Below are 26651 nucleotides of genomic sequence, written 5' to 3'. Positions count from 1 at the left end.
ATATAATGGCATGTGAACAAAGGCATCCAGAAAGCAGCATACCAAATGTCAGCAGTTTGTTTTGCCTTGAGTATTACATCATGTGTTGCCTCTTCCTGCTCCATTATTATGTATAATCAAAAGTTTGCGACAACAGGTTATTTTGTTTTTAAAAAAATAGGACATGGTTTACTATAAACTTAATATGACTTAAAATTTGACAGAAATTGATAGCAGCATGTATCAGAAACAAATGTGTCATTCCTAGCATATAGTAGAGCTTTAGTACCAAAAGCAACCTGATGATCATTTAGCAATTAGATTCTAGTTCATCAGAAAGTAATAATAAGTCTTATGGAATAAAATGCAATTGATAACATTACTGAAAAGGTTTTGTTTAATTCAGTTATCTTTCTCTTTATGTCAAAATACTGACATAAAAGGATTATATGGTACATTGTGAATTAGAAACATATTGTTCTGTCAAACTTTTTTTTCCAACAGGATTCTTGGGATGGCCAGCATATTCCAGTGCTTTTCTCCATTTTTTGTGGCTTATTAGTGGCAGTATCCTATCATCTCAGCCGACAAAGCAGTGATCCATCTGTGCTTTTGTAAGTGATCACTTGTTATTGAATTAGAGAAATTTAAGTAAATTGGCATTTCTTTCTAATTTAACTCCCAAGATCTGTTTTTCCACTGCATTGTCAAAACACTGTTGACTTATCTATATTTGGTTTCAAAATATATTAACTTTGGGTCATTGTAATCACCAAGGCCTAGAGTATTTGTTAGTTTTTTGTCCTCCAAGATGTAACACTGTATTTTCATTAAAATATTCTTATTGTATGCTTATTTATGGCATCTTAAACTTTGTCATTTGTTAATTAGTAAATATGGGCTTTCCTGGTGGCTCAGACAGTAAAGAATCCACCTGCAATGCGGGAGACATGGGTTCAGTCCCTGGGTTGGGAAGATCCCCTGGAGAAGGGCATGGCAACCCACTTCAGTATTCTTGCCTGGAGAATCCCCGTCGACAGAGGAGTCTGGCGGGGGTAGTCCCTGGGGTCTCAGAGTCAGACATGATGACTGAGCGACTAAGCATGCATACACACGATGAGTAGATACAGTTGGATCACTTCGTTTTCTATTATATCATAAAGTTTATTTGTCGTTTGAAGTACTAGTTTATAGATTATGATTTTTTCTCTCTCTCTCTCTTAACATAAAGCTCTTTGGTGCAATCCAAGATTTTTCCAAAAACAGAAGAGAAAAATCCAGAAGACCCTTTGTCTGAAGTAAAAGATCCACTGCCTGAAAAACTTAGAAATTCTGTTGTAAGTTTTAACTTTTTAAGATCACCCCAAATAAATAAATTTTATACAGTTCATCATGTTGTATAATGAACATTTTAGGGGGCAACACAATTTTAGTAACTGGGAAAAATATATGTATATTGTTACTGTACATGGGTGGTTTTTATTTCAGATTTTCACATGTAAGAAAGGTGCATTCCTCAAAGTTTGTTTTGATGTAGAACAGTATGCTAAATATTCATTTTACTTAAGGTGAAGGAATACAGAGAAGAACTATACAAAAAAGATCTTCACGACCCAGATAATCACGATGGTGTGATCACTCACCTAGAGCCAGACATCCTGGAATATGAAGTCAAGTGGACCTTAGGAAGCATCACTACAAACAAAGCTAGTGGAGGTGATAGATTCCAGTTGAGCTATTTCAAATCCTGAAAGATGATGCTGTGAAAGTGTTGCACTCAATATGCCAGCAAATTTGGAAAACTTGACAGTGGCCACAGAACTGGAAAAGGTCAATTTTCATTCGAATCCCAAAGAAAGGCAATGCCAAAGAACGCTCAAACTACTGCACAGTTGTACTCATCTCACACTCTAGTAAAGTAATGCTCAAAATTCTCCAAGCCAGGCTTCAGCAATACCTGAACCGTGAACTTCCAGATGTTCAAGCTCGTTTTAGAAAAGGCAGAGGAACCGGAGATCAAATTGCCAACATCCACTGGATCATCAAAAAAACAAGAGAGTTCCAGAAAAACATCTATTTCTGCTTTATTGACTATGCCAAAGCCTTTGACTGTGTGGATCACAATAAACTGTGGAAAATTCTGAAAGAGATGGGAATACCAGACCACCTGACCTCCCTCTTGGGAAATCTATATGCAGGTCAGGAAGCAACAGTTAGAACTGGACATGGAACAACAGACTGGTTCCAAATAGGAAAGGAATACGTCAAGGCTGTATATTGTCACCCTGCTTTTTTAACTTATATGCAGAGTACATCATGAGAAATGCTGGGCTGGAAGAAGCACAAGCTGGAATCAAGATTGCCGGGAGAAATATCAATAACCTCAGATATGCAGATGACACCACCCTTATGGCAGAAAGTGAAGAGGAACTCAAAAGCCTCTTGATGAAAGTGAAAGAGGAGAGTGAAAAAGTTGGCTTAAAGCTCAACATTCAGAAAACAAAGATCATGGCATCTGGTCTCATCACTTCATGGGAAATAGATGGGGAAGCAGTGTCAGACTTTATTTTTTGGGCTCCAAAATCACTGCAGATGATGACTGCAGCCATGAAATTAAAAGACGCTTACTTCTTGGGAGAAAAGTTATGATCAACCTAGACAGCATATTCAAAAGCAGAGACATTACTTTGCCAACAAAGGTCCGTCTAGTCAAGGCTATAGTTTTTCCTGTGGTCATGTATGGATGTGAGAGTTGGACTGTGAAGAAGGCTGAGGGCCGAAGAATTGATGCTTTTGAACTGTGGTGTTGGAGAAAACTCTTGAGAGTCCCTTGGACTGCAAGGAAATCCAACCAGTCCATCCTAAGGGAGATCACTCCTGGGTGTTCATTGGAAGGACTGATGCTGAAGCTGAAACTCCCAATAGTTTGGCCACCTGATGCAAAGAGTTGACTCATTGGAAAAGACCCTAATGCTGGGAAGGATTGGGGGCAGGAGGAGAAGGGGATGACAGAGGATGAGATGGCTGGATGGCATCACCGACTTGATGGATATGGGTTTGGGTAGACTTTGGGAGTTGGTGATGGACAGGGAGGCCTGGTGTGCTGCAGTTCGTGGGGTTGCAAAGAGTTGGGCACGACTGAGCTACTGAACTTAACTGACATTCACTGAACTTGAGCTGTTCACATAGTTTAAAAAATAGAAAACTTTAGAAAACTATAAAATTGCCTCAAGATATAATTTAAGCAATTTCTCCTAACTTTAGTTTTCATGTTAGCAAAGGACATTTCTTATTAACTGTAGTAGGGTATTTCTGAATCTAGCTTAAAAGCATAAATCTGTGGTGATGATGACCATAGACATAAAGAAGTTTTTGGTTTTTACTGTAACTCCCAAAAGAATCAAAATTTATTAAGTAAAATAGGACATGTACATGCAATTTCAACATTTCAGAAAGCCAGTGAAAATATAACTGTTATCCAAAATGATATACCCTATAGAAAAACTTAAGGATCTCATTTCTTTTTCCCATGTAAAACTTACAGACGAATGAGGGAAAACCTTCATTCTAAAAGATTTTGTTATGATATATTTACTGTGTGTGGAAATAGTTAAGCTTGTTTAATTTCCTTAAACAATCCTTGGTACAGCATCGAACCAGGATAGGAGGTAAATAAAACTTATGGTAGTTAATTATTATGTGTAAGAAATACCTGGAAGTGCTACAGAATAGGATCAGTGAAAATTTATTTCTTAAACTTGGCCACTTGGGAGGAAAGATGTTGTTTAAATTTTTGTGTGATGCTTGATAAATTATTTTGTTCCACAGAGTGAGCGTCTACAGTCTGACCTAGTAGTGTGCATTGTAATCGGTGTGCTGTATTTTGCTATTCATGTAAGCACAGTGTTCACAGTATTGCAGGTAAGGAATCATTTTGTTCTTTTCACTGGGGGAAGATAACTGTTTGGATTCACTTCTGACTTGATCATAATGCTAAAATATATGACTTTGTTTGGTTTTAACAACAAATAACTTATTTTTCTCATGGTTTCTCATGGGTCATGACTCTGAGAGTTGCTTAGATGATCTCAGCTCAGTGTGTTATCCTAGTCATATGCAACTGTAGTCATCTGAGGCTGTGAGTAGGCCTCACTTCCTTGCTGACTGTTGGCTAGATAGCTTAGTTCCTCTCCGTGTGGTCCTCACCATGGGCTGCCGAAGTGTCCTCACTAGCTTCTTTGCCCCAAGGCTGGTGATCCTAGAGAGAGAAGGCCCAAGACCGGTGTCCCGATCTTTTATAACTGTTGTGGATGTGGCGTACCACCACGTCTTCCTTATCCATAGCTCACCCTGGGCAACCTGCTATAGTGCGGGAGAGGAATACAGGCAGGCATAAACATCAGGAAGGGAGGATCATGGGAACTGTTCTGGACTGACTTCTACAGTCTGCCTGCTTTCCTCCGTGACTGACATCCTTGTAAACTCCCCAGAGTCTCGTTCTGTTACAGCTGGAAGTCCAGAACCTCGTCCTGTAAATCGGGCCCGGGTGTGGGTGGTGCTCCCCAGATGGTGGTCCTGCAGGCCTGTGGCTGCCCTCCTCGGTGCTCTTCATTCTCTCGTGCAGACCCGCGTTTCTACATGTCGGCCGTTTGCCTGTTGTGCCCCTGCGCATAGTTTTCTTCATGTTTTTGTGCTTAGGGTACGTTGCATCTGTGGTCTAGTTTTCACCAGCTTTAGACAATTTTGGTCATTATTACTTTAAATGTTTTTTCCCTTTTTCTTCTGCTGTCCCTCCACCCACTCCCACTCGTGGACTCCAGTTACATAATCTTTGGCCTCTTGAATTGGTCCCACAGTTCACTTTTTTTTTTAATTCTGTTTTTCCCTCTGCATGTTTAATTGTGAATAGTTTCTATTGCTTTGTTATTAAGTTCACTAATCTTTTCTTCTGTAATGTTTAATCTACAGTTAATGCCATCCAGTGTATTTTTTAATCTCAGAATTAACAAGTTTCATCTTTCAAAGTTGGTTTCAGGTCTTTTTTATATCTCTCATGCCTCTGTTTACTTTTTTGAACTTAATGTAATTCCCTTCTATCTCTCTTAATGTCCATGTCTCATAATCCTAACTTCTGTGTTACTTATGGGTTGGTTTTGATTAACTGATTTTTTTTCCCCCATGAATCATAGTTTCCTGATTCCTTGCGTGCATGGTTGTTTTTGATTGGATGTCAAGCATTATGTTTTGCCTTGTGGGTACTGGATATTTTTTTATTTCTAGAAATATTCTTGAACTTTGTTTTTGGCCCTAAGTTCCTTGTAAACAGTTTGATCCTCTCAAATCTAACTTTTAAGATTGCTTAATTGGGACAGGGCTAGTCAGTCTAGGGCTAATATTCTGCCTACCTTTGAAGGCAACACCCTTTGGAATACTCTGCCTAGTGCTCTGGGAGTGTTGCATTTTTCCAGTCTGGCTTGGGAGAACAGGCACAGTAGTGCCTGCTGTGTGAGTTTGGCATGGTTCTTTCTCTGGCCACACATGGTCTGTTCCCACACATGTGTGGCTCATTCCCCTGAATACTCGAGCTAGACCCTTTGCAGATCTTCCTCCATGCATTTCTCTGTCCATGCAGTTTTCTGTTTAGAAAACTGTTTACTCTGATGAGCTCTAGTTGCCTTGCTATGCCCAGCCTCTAAGTTCCATTTCCTCCACTCAGGAGGTTGCAGGCTTACATGGGTTCCCCTCCCTGCAGTACAGTCTGAAAATTCTCTAAGGGCAGTAAGCTGGAGCAGGCCTGACACTGACCTCATCTGCTCTCTTTCTCTCAGGGTTCACTGTTTATTTCCTTATGTCTAATACATTGCAAAACATTGGTTCATGCATTTTATTGTATTTCATGTGGAATAAAGTAAGTCTCTATTATTCCATTTGCCTGTAAACAAAGGTTGTATTATTTAATTTTAACATTTTTGCTTGTTTTCTTCTTTTCCAATTTGATCCATTAACTCCTGAGTACCTTGCAAACTGAGTGAGATCCTGTGAGTCTTCAGGGGTCAGATGCAGGCCTCTTTAGTTTCTAAATAATTAGTTTGAATATTTGAAGTGATGGTACTTTGTTTTTTTTGTAAATTTAGTCATACACAAGAACTCTCTTCCAAACTACATAAAGACACAACAAAATAATACTATTTTAAGTTTGGGCCTGCTCTTCAAATTTACAGTTATATTTAGCTAATGTCTTTTATCTCTGTTAGTAAAAATTTAATACATTGCTCTGCTAGTCACGTAGAACATTACTAGAGTAGGAAGTGGTACACCTCAGGCCATACTCTAGTTACATTGGCAGTGTGAGACACCAAAGTAGTTAACACATTTTAAAATATCTGTATTACATGACCAGCCACTAACTTTTATAGCTGTTTTAATCAGAAAATTACATAATATGGAAATGTTAACTGTAGACAAATGTTTAGTTCTCAGATGCTGTAAGTGACTAAAATTGAACTGACAAATTAGAAGTTCTTCTTTGAGTCATTTTCAAAATCACTTGTAATTTTTTCAACTTTATCCTTGCCTTAGCCTGCGCTCAAATATGTGTTGTACGCTCTGGTCGGCTTCGTGGGTTTTGTAACCCATTACGTGCTGCCTCAAGTTAGGAAGCAGCTGCCGTGGCACTGCTTCTCTCACCCTCTGCTCAAGACGGTGGAGTATAATCAGTATGAAGTTCGAAGTAAGTGGTTCATTAACACTTTTCCTTTCAGTACTGTGGATTTTTTCTTTTACTTAGTGGACAGGCAGACAGTTAAATAAGTTTCATCAGGTAACACTTTGGTTTGTGTTTCTCAGCTCTTTGTCAGACCTTTTGCAGGATGCTTTCATTTCATTTGAAGTCTAATTGTCAGTGCTAACTTTCCACAGGATAAGACCTTGCTCTTTCCTCCTCTAAATTGTCCATCACAGACCTCTCATTGATTAATCCTTTGGGTATGTCTATGACTTCTCTTTCCAGCCCCACCTTTACCCTCAGTTCTTCCTTGCCATTTGCAGGCAACTCAATCCCCTGTAAGACTTCCATCTGACATATTTTTAACTCAGATCATAAAAGGAATAGGTTTCTGTTTCCACTAATGACACTGTGTCCTACCAGAGAGAGTTTTAAAAGTTGATCAAGAGAAAAGAGGTGGAAAGCACTTGTAATTGCTTTTTCTCATTCAGATAATTTAGGATAGAATATAAAATGACTAAAAAGAAGTAGAAGGCCGGTCCATTCGACAAGTGTTTTACTTGTTGCTATAAACCTTTACTTTCCATTATAAGTTATCAGTCTGGTTCATTGGCTCCATAACCTATAATGGCCTCTAATGTACTATACTTCCTCATTTTAGAGAAATAATAAAAGTTAATATCTGTGTCATCATTGTTATATGCCATTGATTAAACAAGCCAGTGTTTAATGAATTAATATGGAGAGTGAATTTCTCAATTGTTCGGAGATAACTTCTGTAAAAAACTCGAAAGTGTTTGAAAGATTTCCATACCAAACTTGACTTTGCAATCTCAAAGCAAATTTCCCGAGCTTTTTAGCAGAATTGCTTAAGTCGTCATGGTACTGTGATCTTGAACATTGTTTTGATCCTGGAGAGATAATTAACCAAACAATAATGTGTAGATTGCAATAAAATGACACAAGACTAAAAGAATCTGTACTGGTCCGTTCTTACTGTAAGGAAAATAACTCATAGTGATGTAAATATTTTTTATGGTTAATTATTGATTGCTTTCATATGTAAATGTTAGCAAGTACATCTGGTTTGTTTTAAAGAACAGTTTTCATTAAAGTTAACCATTGATCTTATAGTTTGTTTTCATCTTAACAACATTTAGTCCAAATTTTTTTCAATTTTGAAAAAACATTTTTCACTTAATAAGAGTGTTAGGCATTAGCAAAGTTGATTTTAACAGCTATAAAGAAAAATACCCATTAGAAAACTTCTTAAAGGCAGTTGACATTATTTTCAGATAGTTGGAGAACCTTATTTTAAATCTTTCAGTTTATCCTGGACACTTTCCCCAGTGACGTTAAATGTTCAAGTATTGGGAAAATGTTGCTGGTAATGAAAATGACACTTAATGAAGTGTGTGAATCCAAAACATACCATACTTTCAAAGCTCTTCTGATTTATATATTAAAGGTGTATGTGTGAGTGTAAGGATTTTTAAAACAGTTTAATGGATCATTTATTTCTTTTGGGTGAAAGGAACAGTTATCTTCAATAACCTTTTCTCCAAATGTTATAAGTGTAAATAAGAGAAAGTTATGGTTAAAAACTGAGGTTTCAAGAAGTAAAGCTTAAAATGAAATTCAGCTCATCTAAATTTAACATCTGAGTTGGAAAATTGAAATGTGGCTCAGAATTCATAAAATTGACAAATGACTGATGTATTGGATTTTTTGCATTGTTAATAGTAGAGCTGAATTTGAGTAGGAAGATTTTCCTTTCTTATGACATTGACAGACTGTTTTATGCATTAAAATGCATGTATACATGGTCTTCTTAACTTAATATTGCCTTGTTAGATGCAGCTACTGTGATGTGGTTTGAAAAACTTCATGTGTGGCTTCTTTTTGTGGAGAAGAATATCATCTATCCTTTGATTGTTCTCAATGAACTTAGTAGCAGTGCAGAGACAATTGCAAGTCCAAAAAAACTGGATACAGAGTAAGTATGATATTCCTCTTATCTAAGTTTGACTGGTGAGAACTGTCATAGCACTCTCTTCTCTTAGGTTATTGATCAAATATTGAATAATCATTGTCTCTTTGGTGCAAAGTACTGTGTGAAAAATTGAGGTGAAATTCAGTCTTTGAGTTCCCTTTTCTGAACATCTGTTTCTGCTCTAGACATATTACTACTCCAGGCATCTTATTGTCAACCTATATTTTATGAGATGACATTTATTAAATAAGGTTCATTTTACTGTTAGATGGTAAGTTTTGGAGATGATTATTTTTGTATACTATGTGAGTCAGACCATTTAGGTGGTCACTTGCCTATACAGTCATCCTGTAGGCCTACTAGGTACATGTTGTTGGGTAAGCATTAATATGATTTTTTTCCAGCATTGTTTCATGTTCATTTTTATTGGGCTATAGTTGCTTTATAATGTTGTGTTAGTTTCTTGCTGTACAGCAAAATGAATCAGTCATACATATACATATATTGACTCTCTTTTAGATTTCCTTCCTATTTAGGTCACAACAGAGCTTTGAGTAGAGTTCCTTGTGCTGCATACTACACCCTCATTAATTACCTATTTTATACATAGTAGTATATATATTTCATTATTAATATGTTTTTATGTGCTAAATGCTATTAATGTTAAAGCAGTAGGAATACTGAGAACCTGGAGAACCAAATGTCAAAATTGCAATATTGTCACTTATTTGTGTGTGTGTGTGGGTTTTTTGTTACTTATTTTTTAAGCATGCTTATTTATATAAAGGATCAGAATCATGACACATTATTAAAAAGGAATATTTGAAGTTTAAATTTGATATAATATTCTGAGCTTAGTAAATGAAATGGTAATTTTTCTGAAGTTCATAATTATCTAGAGTTTTCAGTTATTACTTGATTAACGTTCTTTCTCTGTACTGTAGATTAGGTGCTTTAATGATCACCATTGCTGGTCTGAAGTTGCTGCGGTCCTCTTTTAGCAGTCCTACCTATCAGTATGTCACAGTCATCTTTACTGTGCTCTTTTTCAAAATCGACTATGAAGCTTTTTCAGAGACCATGCTCTTGGATCTCTTCTTCATGTCTATACTCTTCAACAAGGTAATATCTGAAGAAAACATTCTTGTCTGTAAAAAGTGTCTCCCTAAGTGGTATGCCATTTAGTGAGGATTATGCTTGCATTTCATTTGTTTCATTATCTTTTAAGTAATATCTTTCTTTGGTCAACCAGTTATTTAGAATTAGAATCCCTAAACAATACCAGTCAACTGTGACCCATAGAAGATACATTTCTTGCTATAGGTAGGAAGGTGAAATTAAATATATGGGAAAATTAAAGGAACTCTAATAAGTATATATTTTTGAATACATGGGATCTTCCAAAAGGGGGTGTGATTTTGGAGTTTAGAAATAGACATGGTAACAATTGAACTGAGCTGTGGGCAGAGGAAATAACCTGATGCTGAGTGAAAATGGTAGAGACTGAGAGCAACGAACCCATGTGGGAACGATCAGACACTAGTTTATTTGCAGAATACTCTGAAGTTTACAGAATGCTTCTAAGATTTGTTTTCCACCCATCAGATAGGTGCTTTTAGTCCTACAGATGAGATGGTAAAACCTGCATCTTCTGCCTCCAAGAATCTTTTTGCTAAACCGTACTGCCTTTCTGAATGACCAGTTGTGCAGATTATTTGAAATTAAATAGAGTTTAGATTTTGTTTTAACACTGACCACATACAAAGGACTTTGACATATATTATCCCATTTGATAGGTAACAGAGAGCTGAAGCGTATGAGCAGCTACAAAACACAATGAAAGCCCAGTTTTAGAAAAGTTAGCCTGGTCAGCCACATTTGGGATGAATTGGGGAAGAGAGAACCTAAAGGTATGGAGAACAGCTTAAGAGATTGTGATAGTAATTTAGATTTGATAGAGATCTGGCCTAGCATGGGGACAGTGCAAATGAAAACCATTAATTGAGCAAGGTTTCAGTAGTAGTCAGTTTCTAGATACTGTACTATAGATCATGCTAAATAGCTTCTAAAATATTGCAGTATCATATTTGCTCAATTACTAATTCATTTACATTTATATCACTTATTTCCTCTTTTAGTGAGCATGTTTAACCAAAGGAGGAAGCCAGAAAGTTAGTTTGAATTAAAAAAGCATGTGATTCCTCACAAACTTAATATTTAGATTGGAAATTGTATTGAATCTTCTTATACTGGTTGGAAAAAAGTGAAAGTTGCAGTAAAGTATAAACTAAACAATCCCTGAAATAGTCACTACACTTAACTCACATTAGTTTGCATTTTCTTAATACTTTCATTTGTGAGGCAGATTATTTTTGAGAGCAGAGCATGTTCCAGAACTATTCTAGATGCTTAGGCTACGTTGGTTAACAAAACAGAGAAAGGGTAAGGAGTTTGCATTTTATATGGCTACTTCATAGAACTTAATAGTCATACTAAGTAGTATTGAATATTTATTTTAAGATACCATTGTAAGATATACCATCAATTTAATAGTATTTCAAGAAAACAATTACTCTGAATATGAAAATGGTTTCACCAGCCACTTTCCATGTCCTTTTTCTTTAATATTACAGTCAGATTTGAGTACAGTCTGTATTTAGAGATGGAGGAGTGTTCTGAGTCACTGTTTTTAAGCAGTTGTAATGGTTTCTGATAAGTCTTCCCGTCATCCTGATCGCATTAGTGCAGAGGATTGTCAGCACAATTTTGAGTCATGGCAGAGAATGCAGGGGTTCATCTGCATTTTCTGATTGGTTGAGGTTGTGATTTCTTTTTTAACTTAGAAATTAAACAAGTTCATTTGTAAATCAGCTAAATAATTTAAATTTGAGGTGTTTGGTGCCTGAATCATGGCATTGAGTAAGTCAGAACCTCTTGCTTTTGAGATTCTGTGATCTGTTCTAAGAATGGGCTCTTGTGTTGCCTAGCATGCAGAGGCAACCTTAGGCAAAGGCAATAATTGTGTTTCAGTGTTGAAGACATATTCAACAGCAAAACAGATCCTAATTTAAATAAGATGGAAATGTACATTATGTTTCCATTGGCAGTAATAGTTCTGATTATGAACAGATGCCTGATACACACTAATAAAATTCTTAGGCAAATAGGCAGTGACAACTGTATTACATCTTATCCCCTTCCTGGCTGCTTTCAAATTCCTTTTGACATTGCCTTTAAAACATGCTCAGTTCCCAAAGCACCAAAATTTGAGGGAAATGTATTAGAATAAAAATACGTATTTATTGCGTAAGTTTTACAGACATCTATATTTCCTACCTTTTTTTTTTGTTTGTAGTTGTAATATAACCAGTAGAGAGCATAGAATAAAAAATAATAATAATCCATAAGTCAGTTAACCGTCTTTACTTAAAAACATGTGTGGTGTTTTGGCAGGGTCATTTCATTTCAAAATCATTTTAGAAGTTTTTCATTTTCTATTTTAAAAGTCTGATAAAAACCTTTTTGCTGTTTTTTTTTCCTCCTACAGCTTTGGGAACTCCTTTATAAGTTGCAGTTTGTGTATACTTATATTGCCCCATGGCAGATTACTTGGGGTTCTGCTTTCCATGCTTTCGCTCAGCCTTTTGCAGTGCCCCGTATCCTTCTAATAAAAATTTTATAAGAAAGGGCAGTCATATCCTTGATGAGAATGTTGGTTTGTAGGCATAACTTTTCCCAGGCATAGAATATAGGGTACATGCATGCGTGCTAAGTCACTTCAGTCATGTCTGACTCATTGTGACTCTATGGACTGTAGCTCACCATGCTCCTCCGTCCAAGGGATTCTCTAGGCAAGAACATTGGAGTGGGTTGCCATGCCCTCCTCCAGGGGATCTTCCCTACCCAGGGATCAGATCCATGTCTCTTACGTCTCCTGCATTAACAGGCAGGTTCTTTACCACTAGAGCCACCTGGGAAGCCCAGAATATAGGTTACTGTATGATAAATTATCAGAAACTCATAATCCTTTGAACCCACACCTGTACCGATTTTGATTGTTTACTTTGTATTAATGTTTGTGGTCCACAGATCATCTGAGCATGAGGACAGTATTAAAGTTTAATAATTAAGTGATGCTGATTAAAAATTTTATGTTTAATATATGTGAGTATTAAAATCTACGAATTTTCAATACATATAAAATATGTTTAAAGATACATATAAATGAATGAGGGTTCAAAACATTTTCCATAATGATAGGATTATAATTAAACTTTTATGTTCAAAATTTTATGTTCTCATCTTAAATGTACATTCTAAGTAAGCATAAAAGTTAATGACCATGTATGTGTTGATATGCACACTTTCTGTATCTTTAAATTTTAGTTTTTATCGTCTAGAAGTTTAAAACCAAGCATGGTTTGGGTATATCTACCCAAGTGGTACATGGAATTTTACCAAACACACGTTAGCAAATATTTATTTGGCTCCTTTCACAGCATCATGCTGGGCTGTACATTCCTGGCTATGTCTTTTTACTTCTACCCCTCATACTGCCCACTGTATGAAGGGACACTTTCTTCTGTATTCCTCTGATGAACCTCATCTTTCTAACTGCTGTAACTGTGGTATGTTTATGAGAGAGGTGAATGTGTGCATGTGTGTGTGTAATAACCAGATAAATGTTAAGATCCTTAACCAGTTTTCCCATAGATTCAGCCATGTTGTTTGTTCAGGCTGCCGTGTCAGCCTTCTTTTCTACTCCACTGAACCCCTTTTTGGGAAGTGCAATATTCATCACATCATATGTTCGGCCTGTGAAATTCTGGGAGAGAGACTATAAGTGAGTAAAGACAAATCTTTGAAAGCCAATTTTTATCTTTTTTTTTTTTCTAGGAAAAGCTATTGACAACATTATTGTAAATTTTTCTTGGTTAATCAGTTTTTGTATTGAAATATTTGAAATTTTATGAATACTCTTAAAGTTCCAAAATTGTATAAAATTGGAAGAATCAATTTTCTTTTTTTTTTCTCCTAAGATTTTAAAACATAGTTCTAGTTACATATATTCATTTTCTGTTTGCTTTTAATGTTATTTCTTAGAATTGTTTCACATTATTCTTACTCTGAAACTTTATGCTACACAATGTTACTTCATTATAGCAGTCATAATTAGTTATCTCGTAGTTTTCTAAGAAAGGTGTTTTTAGAGCTAAACGTTTTCTAGATTATTTGTAGTTTTTCATGAGGACAGACTTTTAAATGACCATCTTTGTACATAAAGTGTTTTCTGCATTGAAGCTTAGTTCCTTAGATGAGATGTTTAATATGATGCCTAGAAACTATCTTCGTATATAATCTTTGCAAATTTTTTTTCTTTTTTAATATATGAAAATATCTAAAGGAGAAATACTGAATCATGGAGCTTAAACTTTATAAAGACTTATGATATATATTAATGTATTGATTCAGAAAGAGTTTGTACAAATGTATAACTTAGCTGGCCAGCTCCATGACTGCATTTCTCTCCACACTGTCACACATTGGCACATATAATAGGTGAAAATGGTAATCTTGACTTTTGAACAATGAGCTAGCTTATAGGTGTGAAACTTCTTCTCTGGTCTTTTACCTAAAACCACACATAATGTTTCCCTTTTTGGTGAATTTCAGTGTTTATTTATGTCTTTGTTTTCTTTTGGGCCAACTTAACTTTAGTTCAGAATAACTTCCGTGGCAGCAGTTATTAAACTTTTTTGATCTCAGAACCCCTTCACATAAAATCTTAAAATTATTGAAGTCTCCAAAGAGTTCTTGTTGCAGATATTTTATCTACTACACCCCTCAGTGGTGGCTCAGTGGTAAAGAAGCTGCCTGCCCGTGCAGGAGACGAGATGTGGATTCGATCCCTGGGTCAGGAAGATCCCCTGGAGGAGGGCATGGCAGTCCACTCCAGTATTCTTGCCATGGACAGAGGAGCCTGGCAGGCTACATACTGTCCATGGAGTCGCAAAGAGTCAGACATGATTGAAGCAACTTAGCACACACATACACGCACAGATACTGTACAACGTGCTGCGTGTGCTGTGCTTAGTCAGTCATGTCTGACTCTTTGCAACCCTTTAGACTGTAGCCAGCCAGTCTCCTCCATCCATGCGATTTTTCAAGCAAGAATACTGCAGTGGATTGCCATTTCCTTCTCCTGAGGATCTTCTTGACCCAGGGATTGAACCCATGTCTTCTGTGTTTCCTGCATTGCAGGCTAAGTCCTTACCCACTGAGCCATCAGGGAAGCCCAGTACAAATCAAAACTCAGAATTTTAAATGTTTATTAATATAAAGATAACAATAAACTCATTACATGTTAATATAAATGACATTTTTCTAATGAAGAATAACTATTTCCCATTCCACACCAAAAAAATCAGAAGAATGTCATTGTTTTCTTAGTTTTGTAAATCTCTTTAATGTCTGGCTTAATAAAAGACAGCTGGATTCTCTTACTTGCTTCTGCATTCAATCTGTTGTTGCAATATGTTGTTCTGGTTCAAGTATATAGAGTAAATCTGGCCCCATACAGACATATAGTTTGAAAAGAAAGTATTTTAATATCTTTTTTAGATAATTGTGGGTATTCTTCTTTGATCCTTTGACAAATGGTAGTTTCCTAATGATTAGTGGAAATGTGGAATCTAAAACTATATCAGTGAATTTTGGGAACTGTATTACATCAAAAGTCACTGATATGTCTTATAGTGTGAATGGATCTTTTACCCATGCATATGCTTATAACATCTTTATTTATCATTTGGAAAATACTAGTTCAGTAAGTAATGTATTTATTCCAGATTTTGACCTATTTCATTATACAATATTATATATATGTATATTTATATCACCACCAATCTCAAAAGTACTGAAGTATTGGGAAGCTATCAAGCACATAGTGGTAAATGAAAGTTTTCTAAAATTCTAATATTTACTTGAAATCTTAAATTTTTATTATTGGCAACAGGTATAATTATCAGTTATTTTCCTTGAAATGTCAGACTCTCTTTCTTCACTTGAGAAATGTCTGTCAGATACTCAAGTCTGAATAGTCATAGTTTATTCAAGTGAAAATGGTGATCCATGGGGAAAAAAGCTAGTGCAGTCTGCAAGTCACATAGCTGCTCAAGTGCTTTCTGTTCAGATAGTCATCCTATTTCAGAATGCAGCAGAAATGCTTTATGTGTATCGTGTGTGTATTGTATCACACACGATATTAAAAGGACCTGTACTGAGGGACTGCAGTTTAATAAAATTAATGTTTTTGTTGCTTCATTAAGGACATTTTTAAGGGAAACTGAATTTTTATTTGTTTTTTCTTGTGCATAGGTAGCAGTGAAAAATAGTACAGTTTGGTGCCACTGCCTTGATTCATGTTAAAGCATCAGCAGTCTTATCCACCATTGTTTTTGCACCATCAGCGCAGTTGTCAACACAGTGGGGAAAAAAACAAAGCAAATACCAGTTCAGTACTATTATGAAAATGGTTTTGATTTGGAAAACTCCCTGAAAAGATCTTGAGTCTCATGCTCCAGGTTCTGGGGACCACATTTTGGAAACCACTATTTTAATGAACATTGTCCCATGGACATTAATATTTCCTTTACAAGGAATGTTTCATGCACTGAGTATTTTTAGGAACTGTACAGTATACATTTTTTCAACCTAATCAAAATTTTTTACATTAAAATCATCACTGTATTTCTATACACTGTTCAGTTAAAAATCAGCTAAGAAAAAAATATGTGTTTATATATGATAGAGGCAGAAGAGTAAAAAATAAATCCTTACCCTAAAATTGTTCTATTGGAGAACTTTATCAATATGTTACTAAACAGATTTTTCTCATTTTCATAAAGTAATATTTATTGCATCTGTATTGTATAGTTTTCTCACTTTTAATTATTAGGCTTCTTTAATATAAAAAAGCATACTAAAGATGTTTTGTTTTGCCCTTTTCAGCACAAAACGAGTGGATCATTCAAATACCAGATTAGCGTCCCAGCTTGATAGAAATCCAGGTAATAGCCCTATTTTTGAGTAAAGAAGCAAGTCTAAGGAATTTGTTATATTTGTACTTCACCGTCAACTTGCTGGGAATCCTCTGTGGCATCCAGAGGTCATTTTTTTATTAACTAAATATCCTTTGCTTTGTTTTACTTCAGCAAAGTACATGTGAACTAGAGTATCTAAAATTTATATACTCATCTTTTATAAAATGCATTTTAAGAATGCTGATAAGCATAAAAACTGCCATTCAAAGGTTTTTCTTACATAGGTTAAAAAAGTAGAGCACGGTGAAAGTAAAACTGCTGAGGGGTATTGAAGAGTATGCAGTCTGAACTTTACTTATTAATATGTTTGCTTCTCTGCCTCCCCAGATGTTTAGATAAGTGTTAATGTAATTTCATTTAGCTTATTGTATACAGAGAGGTCCTCTATAGGAGCCAAATAGCCACTCAAGGTAAGACTTCATTGGGTGAGATTTTGCTGGTCTCATTACATGACTGAGCGACTGAACAGACAGATCATTACCATTATCTAAACTTTGGGCCTGTGGGCCTACCTATTACCTATATTCTGGCACAGAAAGAGTGAGTCTCATTGTCCCAGCCATAAAAGATTAATGTATCAACTGGAGTATCAGTGTATTAATCTACTAAAAGAAATATGGCTCCCCATAGACTGGAATATTTGTTTTCATTGACTCACAGATTACTCAAGTACTCTGCTTGAGAAACTAAATTATAGTAATCAGATTGATTCATAATTATAAAATTGGATTAAGGAAGACTACTTATTTGATATTAATGACTGTTTATCATGTTCTGGTGGGTGAAACAGCTGTCTCAACTCCGATATGTCCTTGGAAGGGGCTTGGAATGTTGCCTTCCTGCGTATCACAGAGACCAATGTCTGGAAGTAATATGCACACTTTCATAATGAGCAGACAGAGCATCAGATATAACTGTTTTATTGAAGCTTGAGCCTAAGCTTTCCTTTTTATTTTGTTATTTAGTTAAGCTGAGTTTAAAATAAGCATTTAGCTTAGTATATATTGCCATTCTTTAGTTCTATACTTTGGGCACCCATTTATAGATTATTGCTTTGGATGCACTACTTTTGAAGACAGTCATTTATTGGGTGATGTTTTATCATAATTTTTTTTCTTAAAGGATGACTAATGAATTTTTCTGATTCCTTGTTGCTGTTACTATATATATGGTTTATTTCTGTTAAACTAATATTAGACATCTCAATATACAGTTGTTTTTTGTTTTGTTTTTAAGTGACCAGCTTTTTGTTTTGGACTGTCTTGTTTGTCCAAATCTCATATCACTGATGGGAGGCCATCTATGGGGTCGCTCAGAGTCGGACACAACTGAAGCGACTTAGCAGCCTCAGCAGCATATTACTTAACTACCTTCTTTTACCATTGTTGGGCTTCCCTGAAAGCTCAGTTGGCTAAGAATTCGCCTGCATTGCAGGAGACCTGGGTTCGATCCCTGGATTGGGAAGATCCCCTGGAGAAGGGATAGGCTACCCACTCCAGTATTCTTGGGCTTCCCTTGTGGCTCAGCTGATAAAGAATCCGCCTGCCATGTGGGAGACCTGGGTTCGATCCCTGGGTTTGGAAGATCCCCTGGAGAAGGGAAAGGCTACCCACTCTAGTACTCTGGCCTAGAGAATTCCATGGGTTGCAGAGTTGGACACGACTGAGAAACTTTCATTTTATCAAAATAGTTTGATAAAAGTTAGTTTATCAAAATGAAACTTTTTATCTTGTTGTGGTTTTAAATTGCTTTTATCTTTTTCATTTCTCTTACATGGTTTTAATTATAAAGTTAACTGAGCAATGATAGAAAAGATCATGGTCTGCTAAAGAGGCGGAAATGACCTTAGATCTTATCTAAGATCTTATCTAATCCAATTCTTGCATTTTATGAATGGGAACCAGAGATTTAGAGAGGTTATGTGACTTCTAACTCTGAGAAATTTTCCCATTGTCCTTTGTTTCATTTTTCTGTAGAAAGTCTAAGGATATCTAAATATTGTCCTCCTTGTTAAATATAGATATAACCCTAACTGGAAATTAGTTTTAATACTTTTAATAATCTTATTTGTAGATATAAAGGGGACTTAAAATAATTTAACATTTTTTAATCCCTTCTTATAGGATCAGATGACAACAATCTGAATTCCATCTTTTATGAGCATTTAACCCGATCCCTACAACACAGTCTATGTGGTGACTTGCTCCTAGGACGGTGGGGAAACTATAGTACTGGGGACTGTTTCATTCTCGCCTCTGACTACCTCAATGCGTTAGTCCACCTTATAGAGATTGGAAATGGGCTGGTGACTTTCCAGCTGCGAGGACTTGAATTCAGAGGTAAGGTATTAACCTTTAATTTCTATAACGTACTCCTGTGACATCTAAGTTTTATGTGTTTACATCTCCAATAGAAAGTTAAAAGATCTTTAGCCTTTGGAATTGTGGAAGGAGAAAAGCTATTAAAGAGTAATTACTAGTTTTTTTCCAAATTTCACATTCAGAGAAGAACAATTTTTTGCAATATGCTCGGTATGTAAAGGTAGTATCTATAGTGTATAATACACTTGTTTTCCTGGTGATAGTGAATTTCTGTTCTGTGCTTGCCCTCTTGTTTGTCTCTCTGTGATTAGCGCATACATTCATTAGAGGCAGAGATTAGCTGAGTTACTTTCATGTGGTTGCCATGCCATTGTCTGCAACAGTTTTTTTTAATTGAGATGAAGTTCACATAACATCAATTTTAAAGTGAACAAATCAGTGGCATTTAAGTGCATTCATGATATTGCACAACCACCACCTCTGTCTAGTTCCAAAGCATTTTCATCATCCCCAAATAAAACCTCACATCCATTAAGCAGTGATTCCCTCTTCCCCCGCCAGCCCTCAACAAATTTGTATACTGACAAATGAAGCTATTTTTACACAGAAAATTGTGCATTCAGAAACATATGAGCTTGATGTTATCAACTGCTATAAAGTGAATGTCTTGTAGGCAGAAATGAAAACTTATTTCATAGGAATTGAAGGAGTCCTATTAGTGCACATGTATCCAACCTAGGGAATATTGGGACTGGAAAGTTCTTAGAGAAAGCATTCAAGCAGTGTTTTGATCTATTCTAAGAAGTACCATAGGTGTTTTTAACTTGAAACAGGAAATAAAGCATTTGTCAAAGCATTTGTCTAAATAGAGGATCAAATCAGACCTGTACCCTATAGCTTTATTTTTGCCATAGTATTGAATCAGAAAGTTTGCACCTTTTTCATGTAATATCTTTGTTAATAAGCAAGTGCTTTTCTAAAGTTACTGCATTCATCAGAAATTAAGATTTTACTTGTGTAACTCTGAGGGTAGTAAATGTTAATGTTTGCTATTTATTTGTAATCCATTCTCTCTCTCTTTTTCAAAATGTCCTATTGTCTTATGATTTGTTCCTGACTCTCCATCAGAAGCTCAGAACCTTAATTCTGTCTCTTCTAGGATCTTAACCCACTGCTGTTCAAATTCAATGCAATTGGTCTCATCCAAAAGTTGGCACCCCCTCACCACTGTAGATACCACTGCTGTAACTTCACTTTCTTCTTAAATTGCTGGCACCTGAAGATTTCACCTTTGCTTTTTTAACTTTTTCTTTAACAAATATTTTGTGGGGAGGCTATTTTATCCAGCATTTCTGTGTGTGTGAATTGGAAAGGAGTCCTTCTTACTGCTCATTCCATCAGATTGGTCAGAAATGCTCCAAATCAAAAATCGATACAAAATTTCACTCTCCCAACCTTACTCTCTGGTACCAAATAGATTCAAATAAAATTTTGGATAAATCTTTTCCATCCAAACTCTCATTAAGAACAACTCAAATCATTTTGGGAATGCAGTACTCGTTAACTTTCTGAAAGTGAAAATGTTAGTCATTCAGTCATGTCCAACTCTTTGCAACCCCCTGAAATATAGCCTGCCAGGTTCCTCTTTCCATCAAATTCTCCAGGCCAAAGTACTGAAGTGAGTAGCCATTCCCTTCTCCAGGGGATCTTCCTGACCCAGGGATCAAACCCAGATCTCCCACATGACAGGCAGATTCTTTACCATCTGAGCCACCAGGGAAGCCCCGTGTTATCTTCGGAACTCATGTTGAGTTTCAATAGCAAGAGGCCCCTGTAATTCTTCATTCAGCCATAGTGATTCTTTTTCTTACGGCAAATTCAGTTACGTCCTTTCCGTGGTTAAAATTTTCAGTGGTTTTTCACTGGTGAAAGAAATCAAAGAGGACACTAATAGATGGAGAAATATACCATGTTCATGGATTGGAAGAATCAATATAGTGAAAATGATTATACTACCCAAAGCAATTTATAGATTCAATGGAATCCCTATCAAGCTACCAACAGTATTCTTCACAGAGCTAGAACAAATAATTTCACAATTTGTATGGAAATATAAAAAACCTTGAATAGCCAAAGCGATCTTGAGAAAGAAGAATGGAACTGGAGGAATCAACCTACCTGACTTCAGGCTCTACTACAAAGCCACAGTTATCAAGACAGTATGGTACTGGCACAAAGACCAAAATATAGATCAATGGAACAAAATAGAAAGCCCAGAGATAAATCCACGCACATATGGACACCTTTGACAAAGGAGGCAAGAATATACAATGGATTAAAGACAATCTCTTTAACAAGTGGTGCTGGGAAATCTGGTCAACCACTTGTAAAAGAATGAAACTAGAACACTTTCTAACACCATACACAAAAATAAACTCAAAATGGATTAAAGATCTAAATGTAAGACCAGAAACTATAAAACTCCTAGAGAAGAACGTAGGCAAAACACTCTCTGACATACATCACAGCAGGATCCTCTATGACCCACCTCCCAGAATATTGGAAATAAAAGCAAAAATAAACAAATGGGACCTAATTAACCTTAAAAGCTTCTGCACATCAAAGGAAACTATTAGCAAGGTGAAAAGACAGCCTTCAGAATGGGAGAAAATAATAGCAAATGAAGCAACTGACAAACAACTAATCTCAAAAATATACAAGCAACTCCTACAGCTCAACTCCAGAAAAATAAATGACCCAATCAAAAAATGGGCCAAAGAACTAAATAGACATTTCTCCAAAGAAGACATACAGATGGCTAACAAACACATGAAAAGATGCTCAACATCACTCATTATCAGAGAAATGCAAATCAAAACCACCATGAGGTACCATTTCACACCAGTCAGAATGGCTGCAATGCAAAAGTCTACAAGCAATAAATGCTGGAGAGGGTGTGGAGAAAAGGGAACCCTCTTACACTGTTGGTGGGAATGCAAACTAGTACAGCCACTATGGAGAACAGTGTGGAGATTCCTTAACAAACTGGAAATAGAACTGCCTTATGATCCAGCAATCCCACTGCTGGGCATACACAATGAGGAAACCAGAAGAGAAAGAGACACGTGTACCCCAATGTTCATCGCAGCACTGTTTATAATAGCCAGGACATGGAAGCAACCTAGATGTCCATCAGCAGATGAATGGATAAGAAAGCTGTGGTACATATACACAATGGAGTATTACTCAGCCATTAAAAAGAATACATTTGAATCAGTTCTAATGAGGTGGATGAAACTGGAGCCTATATACAGAGTGAAGTAAGCCAGAAGGAAAAACATCAATACAGTATACTAATGCATATATATGGAATTTAGAAAGATGGTAACAATAACCCTGTGTACGAGACAGCAAAAGAGACACTGATGTATAGAACAGTCTTATGGACTCTGTGGGAGAGGGAGAGGGTGGGAAGATTTGGGAGAATGACATTGAAACATGTAAAATATCATGTAAGAAACGAGTTGCCAGTCCAGGTTCGATTCACGATACTGGATGCTTGGGGCTAGTGCACTGGGACGACCCAGAGGGATGGTATGGGGAGGGAGGAGGGAGGAGGGTTCAGGATGTGGAACACATGTATACCTGTGGTGGATTCATTTTGATATTTGGCAAAACTAATACAATTATGTAAAGTTTAAAAAAAAAAATTTCAGTGGTTTTTTATTGCGTTTAAAGTAGAAATCAAACTCTTTAACATGTCCTACAGCAGCTGCAAGATCTGTCCTCTTCCAGTTTCTCCAGCTTACTTTATTATCACCCTTCTCATCCACTCTAGCCACACTGGCCTTCCTTCAGTGTCCTAGCTATGCTGAATTCTTTACTAAGACCTTATCACTCTCCTTTTCCCCAGAAACTACCAGCCATCTCCTCTCCTCCCACCAATCTTCCACCTCTAGTTTCTTAATTATCTTTAATAGTTAGAATAACTATTAGAATTCTAATTTTATATTTGTTTGTGTTTATTTGTTTTTAGTTTATTTCTTCTGTAGCCCAGGGGTTGGCAGGCTTTTTCTGGAAAGAGCCAAGATAGTTAATAGTGTAGGTCATGCATATTGTAGCCGTGCATATTCTCTGTTGTATGTTCTTTGATTTTTCTGTTAAAAAACCTTTTAAAAATACCAAAACCACTGTTAGCTTGAATTTGGCCCAAGGGTGTATTTTGTAAACCTTTGCTGTAGATTATAAAATTCTCAAGGACAGGAATCCTATCTGCTTCGTTTATCATTGTATATCCAACACCTCTCATAGCACACCTGACCTGCCTCTTGAGAAACCTGTATGCAGGTCAGGAAGCAACAGTTGGAACTGGACATGGAACAACAGACTGGTTCCAAATAGGAAAAGGAGTATGTCAAGGCTGTATATTGTCACCCTGCTTATTTAACTTATATGTAGAGTACATCATGAGAAACGCTGGACTGGAGGAAACACAAGCTGGAATCAAGATTGCTGGGAGAAATAGCAATAACCTCAGATACACAGATGATACCACCCTTGTGGCAGAAAGTGAAGAAGAACTAAAGAGCCTCTTGATGAAAGTGAAAGAGGACAGTGAAAAAGTTGGCTTAAAGCTCAACATTCAGAAAACGAAGATCATGGCATCCAGTCCCATCACTTCATGGGAAATAGATGGGGAAACAGTGGAAACAGTGGCAGACTTTATTTTTCTGGGCTCCAAAATCACTGCAGATAGTGATTGCAGCCATGAAATTAAAAGATGCTTACTCCTTGGAAGGAGAGTTATGACCAACCTAGATAGCATATTCAAAAGCAGAGACATTACTTTACCAACAAAGGTCTGTCTAGTCAAGGCTATGGTTTTTCCAGTAGTCATGTATGGATGTGAGAGTTGGACTATAAAGAAAGCTGAGCGCCGAAGAATTGATGCTTTTAAACTTTGGTGTTGGAGAAGGAAGGCTCTTGAGTGTCCCTTGGACTGCAAGGAGATCCAACCAGTCCATCCTAAGGGAGATCACTCCTGGGTGTTCATTGGAAGGACTGATGTTGAAGCTGAAACTCCCAATACTTTGGCCACCTGATGCGGAGAACTGACTCATTTGAAAAGACCCTGGTTCTCAGAAGGATTGAGGGCAGGAGGAGAAGGGGACAACAGAGGATTAGATGGTTGGATGGCATCACCGACACGATGGACATGGGTTTGGATGGACTCCGGAAGTTGGTGATGGACAGGGAGGCCTGGCTGCGGTTCATGGGGTCACAAAGAGTCAGACACAACTCAGCGACTGAACTGAATTGGAGTGCTAAATGATATAGGTCATTAGCTTGGCCAAGCTTACCTCTTCAGTCTTATCATTCATCATACACCACCACCACCATCACCAAGTGGGGCTAAATTTCATGACATCTTTTTTTCTCAGAGTAGTTTTTCAAATATACATGTTGTATATGTTCTGTTTAAAATAAAAAATGTATTATAATGCCCCACTTATTTTTGTTATATGTAACTTTAATATATCCTGGAGAAGGAAATGGCAACCCACTCCAGTAGGTTACCATTCCTTCTTGCCTGGAAAATCTCATGGACAGAGGAACCTGGTAGGCTACAGTTCATGGGGTCCCAAAGAGTCGGACACAACTGAGTGACTTCACTCACTTCTCAATATATAGCTTTAAAATTAGCTATAATCACTCTGTAGTCCTTGTATAATGTAAGGAATTTACAGATTAAATGAAAGCAAGACCACAGAACAAAATAAAAATTAACATTAATGTGATGGATGATATTTTGTTGACATAGATGGCTGTGGCTCTAATTCCTTATTTAACCTGACTTTCTGTTTTTATTTCACAAATTCTTAGACCCAAATGTGCTGGTACACATTCTGATTCTGCAGAAGATGAATGTGTACTATGCCTCTCTTCAGGAGTGTGTGGCAGTTTTTTAATGGACAGTCTAAAGCAGATCCAACACATATTCTCAATTGCTATAAACTAAATGTGTTTTTATTTCAAAGTTTCTCATATCTTTGAAGCATTCTTTTTTCCACTTCATGTTTTACCCATTTGCTATAAGAACTTTCTCTCTCTCTGTCTCTCTAAGGTACTTACTGTCAACAACGGGAAGTGGAGGCCATTACTGAAGGTGTTGAGGAAGATGAAGGATTTTGCTGTTGTGAACCTGGCCATATTCCTCATGTGCTTTCATTTAACGCTGCATTTAGCCAGCGCTGGCTAGCTTGGGAAGTGATAGTCACCAAGTATATTCTGGAGGGTTATAGCATCACTGACAATAGTGCTGCTTCTATGCTTCAAGTCTTTGATCTTCGGAAAGTACTCACCACTTACTATGTCAAGGTAAGGGTATGTGCCTCTTTAGAGCTTCTGGTGTCAGAGGCTCTTCTTTAAAAAAAAAAAAAAAAAATATATATATATATATATAGTTTTAACTTGTGTTTTGCTTTTTCATAGCAATAGAAATTTTCTAGTATCCAATACAGTTAGTAAATTATACCTATGAAGATCTTGCCGTTTCTTTCTTCAGTGGAACTTACTACATTTGTTCATTAATATCAATAAAAACTATTATCTGTACACATCTCTTGTAGGCACTGTATTAAAGAATACACGCACACATGCATGCATGTATACATACGCCTGTGTATCTCTTAGCTAATTCTCTAAAGGAATATTACATTCCTGTTCTACAAATAAACAAGTTATGGATCAAAAGTTAACGTGGTCACAGTCCTCTAACTAGCAAGTGAAATCATGGATTTAGAACTCAGGTTTGACTGACTCCTTAGCCCTTGCTGTTAACCACTGCTTTCAGAAATCTGAATGAAAGTATTGGATCATTTGGGAGGTCCCCCAAAATACCATCACATTTGACACCAACTGGAATTTCAGGATCTCTGAGACCACAGTCAGGTTCATTAATTTGCTAGAAGAACCCTCAGAACTCAGCAAAGCCATCATCCTCGTGGTTAGAGTGTATTACAGTGGAAGGATACAGAGTACAGTCTGCCCAGGAAAGAAGCACATAGGGCAGAGTCTAGAGACCCTAAGGCGTGAACTTGCAGTTGTCCTCTCCCAGTGGACTTGTGCAGACAATGTTTATTCCTCCCAGAAACAACTGAGGCAATCAATACCTTCAGAGTGTTGCCAGCCAAGGATGCTCACTTGAGCCTCAGTGTGCAGAGTTTTTATTGACACACAACCATTTAGACTTGCTCGACCATCCACATCACCAGCCTTAATCTCCAGATCCTCTAGAGTTCATGGTTCTAAGCCTCCAGGTAAATAAAGACTCTCTTATGAGACAGGACATTGCAAGGGATTAGAGTTGAACTCCCAGAACCCAAGTGCAAAGGCCAAACCTCTCTTTGAGCAAGGTTAGTTTTTACTGCACAGGTATCCTGTTTTTTGCTAAAAATTTCACAGATATACAACATGGTTATCGCTAGAGGTTTATAGGCAAAGCCAGCATTTTCAAGAGGAAAACATATGCT

The 26651-nt window shown here is 36.7% G+C and overlaps 1 protein-coding gene across 16 annotated transcripts in view; it reads left to right on the top strand.

The window, feature by feature from the left end:
- PCNX1 (pecanex 1) overlaps nucleotides 1–26651 on the top strand; it is a 184440-nt gene that overhangs the window by 121488 nt on the left and 36301 nt on the right. For 11 of the 16 annotated variants that reach the window (XM_086319972.1, XM_086319971.1, XM_086319970.1 and 8 more), the window contains 11 exons: nucleotides 484–593; nucleotides 1211–1316; nucleotides 3808–3900; nucleotides 6559–6709; nucleotides 8558–8699; nucleotides 9641–9818; nucleotides 12244–12352; nucleotides 13410–13539; nucleotides 16707–16765; nucleotides 18922–19137; nucleotides 25244–25497. In XM_086319972.1, the coding sequence (XP_086176098.1) occupies nucleotides 484–593; nucleotides 1211–1316; nucleotides 3808–3900; nucleotides 6559–6709; nucleotides 8558–8699; nucleotides 9641–9818; nucleotides 12244–12352; nucleotides 13410–13539; nucleotides 16707–16765; nucleotides 18922–19137; nucleotides 25244–25497 (1548 nt within the window). Of the gene's footprint in view, nucleotides 1–483; nucleotides 594–1210; nucleotides 1317–3807; nucleotides 3901–6558; nucleotides 6710–8557; nucleotides 8700–9640; nucleotides 9819–10492; nucleotides 10602–12243; nucleotides 12353–13409; nucleotides 13540–16706; nucleotides 16766–18921; nucleotides 19138–25243; nucleotides 25498–26651 lie in introns of those variants that run through there. The other 5 variants (XM_086319982.1, XM_086319980.1, XM_086319977.1 and 2 more) reach the window with 3 other exon arrangements.

The sequence above is a fragment of the Bos grunniens genome, chromosome 10, assembly GCF_055505025.1.
Source record: "Bos grunniens cultivar Pamir isolate PY7600 chromosome 10, Bosgru_T2T1.0, whole genome shotgun sequence".
In the NCBI taxonomy this organism is placed as follows: Eukaryota; Metazoa; Chordata; class Mammalia; order Artiodactyla; family Bovidae; genus Bos; species Bos grunniens.
This window is presented reverse-complemented; position numbering and strand designations above follow the sequence as displayed.